General features: G+C 42.0%; 1 protein-coding gene across 1 annotated transcript; it reads left to right on the top strand.

The window, feature by feature from the left end:
• Positions 1 to 362: 362 nt before the first annotated feature.
• rplp1 (ribosomal protein, large, P1) lies at positions 363 to 2,422 on the top strand. Its single transcript, XM_036515929.1, has 4 exons — positions 363 to 568; positions 1,135 to 1,209; positions 1,816 to 1,924; positions 2,294 to 2,422. The coding sequence occupies exons 1-4, from the start codon at positions 497 to 499 to the stop codon at positions 2,374 to 2,376; spliced, it is 339 nt and encodes a 112-aa protein (XP_036371822.1). The 5' UTR covers positions 363 to 496; the 3' UTR covers positions 2,377 to 2,422.
• Positions 2,423 to 2,755: the final 333 nt, after the last annotated feature.

Below are 2,755 nucleotides of genomic sequence, written 5' to 3'. Positions count from 1 at the left end.
CCATCTTATTTCTGTATGGTTCTGTGATTTTTAAAGTTTGGTAAAACCGTAAAATGCATACCCAATTTTGATTAGCTGGTGAAGAACAAAGAAAATCCCAGCATTTTCTGTTTGTAAACATGGTAGGATGTTGTAACATATCCATATCTTATATTTGTATGCATATATAAGATGTTATTGTACAAAATGCTTTTGGATTTCTCTTTCTTAATCTTCAGATTTTGTACCAGACGACCCTAACGAAAAATCTCACAGTTCAAGTGCGACGGATGTGAAATTTAAATTTGCATTTGAAGCCCGCCCTCAAACATGACGTCAGTGTCAATATAAACGCAAATGACCCGCCTTACAACTTCCTCTTTCCGCAAAGATTAGCGCTTTTGCCTGTGTGCCTAAGGTGCTCGGTTCTTCTTTGAAGCTAAGGCCTTTTAATCCGGCGACTAGCACCGTCAAAATTAGGCATCCTTTGTCACAAATATAAAATCTAAAAAGTAAAATGGCTTCCGTCTCCGAACTCGCCTGCATTTACTCTGCTCTTATCCTCCACGACGATGAAGTCACCGTCACAGTAAGTCCCGGTCCCGTCGCTGTGAGGCTAGATCTTAGTAGCTAACAATATGGCGGACAGAGACGCTGAAATGTGGTCACCCGATAAGATGAAAGTTATGTCCCCTGTGAAGTGTATGTGCTTAATAGGTAAACAGTTTGCTTAGACATACTTGAAACTGTATATACAATATGTAACATTAAACTTGGAAGTGAATGTGTCAGTGATATCTATTCAAGTTAGCCAGGTAGCTAGCGATCTGCAAAAGGAACAGCGGTAATGTCCGTATTGGTTATCCCATATCATAATTTCAGACAGCGATCTATTTGGAAACAGTTTCCAACGAAAACCTCTGTATTAGACACTAGCACGAGTAATATAATATATAATATATAATATAATCATTGTAAAACAAATTCACGTACAGTTGAATGCATGTGTTTGTTAGCCGACTGTCTTAAGCTGTGATCCACACGTGTGACGCTAAGTGTCAGAAGTAGAAGTAGAATTTGGTCATTGCCTCATTGGTGGTAAAAGCGTCTTGACAGAATGGATCGCATAATCTCGATTTTTTTTTAATTTCGTAGGAGGACAAACTAAACGCCCTCATCAAGGCGGCTGGAGTGACTGTTGAACCTTTCTGGCCCAGTCTTTTCGCCAAGGTGAGTCTGAGAATTCATGCCTATTTCACAGAACACACGTTACGTTGCGCTACATTACTGCCATTTAGCAAACGCTCTTATCCAGAAGGACTTACACAGGTTACAGCTTGTTCGTTCATACAGCTGGAGATTTTCTGAGGTAATTGTGGGTTAAGTACATTATCCAAGGGCACAGCAGCAGCACCAGAGTGGGGGCTTGAACTTGCAACCTTTTGATTATGAGCCCAGCACCTCACCACTTTGACTCTGGAGGTTTACAGTATAGAGACTGAATGTAAAGTCATTAGTCCTCCTATGATGCTGTTACCGATGATCCAGGCCAGCATGTGATTCCTAAGTGTCTATGAGGAACACCAAGCACATTATTTTATTCACGTCATGGTACATCTCAATCAATACAGCAATAAATTAATAGTATCTTCGTATTCAATATAAGGGCAAGTGTTGTTGGCACTTGCCTGTATTGCAGGACTTGCAATCCATGTATTAGGGATGAGCATATGCAGACCTGGTTAAGACTTTGTGGCTTGTCTTTTTATAATCTGGTTTGTGTCAGTGCTGAAATGAAAGGCTGACTGGTTGACCTTTGACCCTCCCCCCATTCAGGCTCTGGCCAGCGTGGATATCGGCAGTCTGATCTGCAGTGTTGGGGCTGGTGGCGGGGCACCTGCTGCACCTGCTGCTGGTGGAGCTGCTCCTGCTGGAGCTGCCCCAGGTAATCACATCAGATTGGGCTCTGCCGCCCACTGCCCCTGGCATTTTTCATCCAGAGCAGTGTATTGTAGCTTCAAACAGCTGGATATTTACTGGGGAAATTTTGGTTAAGTACTGTGCAAAAGCTGTTCCCCATCAGGTAATTGAACCAGCAACCGTAGAGTTAAGACCAGTTCCTTACCACTGGCCCACACCATGCCAGTGCGCACATTTGAGTTGATGTTTGATGGGATGCAACTGAGCAGGCAGTATTACGAGAAGAACAGGATTGAGAGTGATCGTATTGACACATGGCTCTGCTCTAAGTGCGCTACCACTTGCAGTAAGGTCTGGTGCAGATCTTGAATGTTTTTTTTTTTCCCTCTTTCAGCTGCAGAGGAAGAGAAGAAAGAGGAGAAGAAGGAAGAGTCTGAGGAGTCTGATGATGACATGGGCTTCGGTCTCTTTGATTAAACCTGTTTTTTACCCATCAGAAAAGAAAATAAAAATGAGAAAAACATCTTGTCACTTGCCTATGTGTCATTCTGTGGACTTGGACTAGGTGTTCTTACAACTGTTTCATGGTGCTTTAGGATGTGTGATCTTGTTAGGTCCATCTTAGTATATCAGTAACTCATAAGCTATGAAGCAGGAATTCCAGGAGGTTGTTTGTTGATTGTTGGAGTTTGTACTGTGATTTTTAATCCAGCTGTCTAGATGGTTTAGGCTAATGTAAGAGTAGCTGTAGCACAGATAGTCTACAAAATGCCATTGTACTGATTTACCTTTTAAATTGACAAAACATACATAGACACTGCTAGCCAGAGAACTAGCAGTCTTCAAATTCTGATAA

This window comes from Megalops cyprinoides, chromosome 21 (assembly GCF_013368585.1).
Source record: "Megalops cyprinoides isolate fMegCyp1 chromosome 21, fMegCyp1.pri, whole genome shotgun sequence".
NCBI lineage: Eukaryota > Metazoa > Chordata > Actinopteri > Elopiformes > Megalopidae > Megalops > Megalops cyprinoides.
The sequence above is the reverse complement of the archived record's forward strand: the minus strand, read 5'-3'. Positions and strand labels throughout refer to the sequence as shown.

Bases quoted from the DNA above. Each gene is read 5' to 3' on its own strand.
- rplp1 (XM_036515929.1), top strand. From the start codon at position 497: ATGGCTTCCGTCTCCGAACTCGCCTGCATTTACTCTGCTCTTATCCTC. The intron at 569-1,134 runs GTAAGTCCCGGT...TTAATTTCGTAG, and splicing joins ACGATGAAGTCACCGTCACA to GAGGACAAACTAAACGCCCT. The intron at 1,210-1,815 runs GTGAGTCTGAGA...CCCCCCATTCAG, and splicing joins GGCCCAGTCTTTTCGCCAAG to GCTCTGGCCAGCGTGGATAT.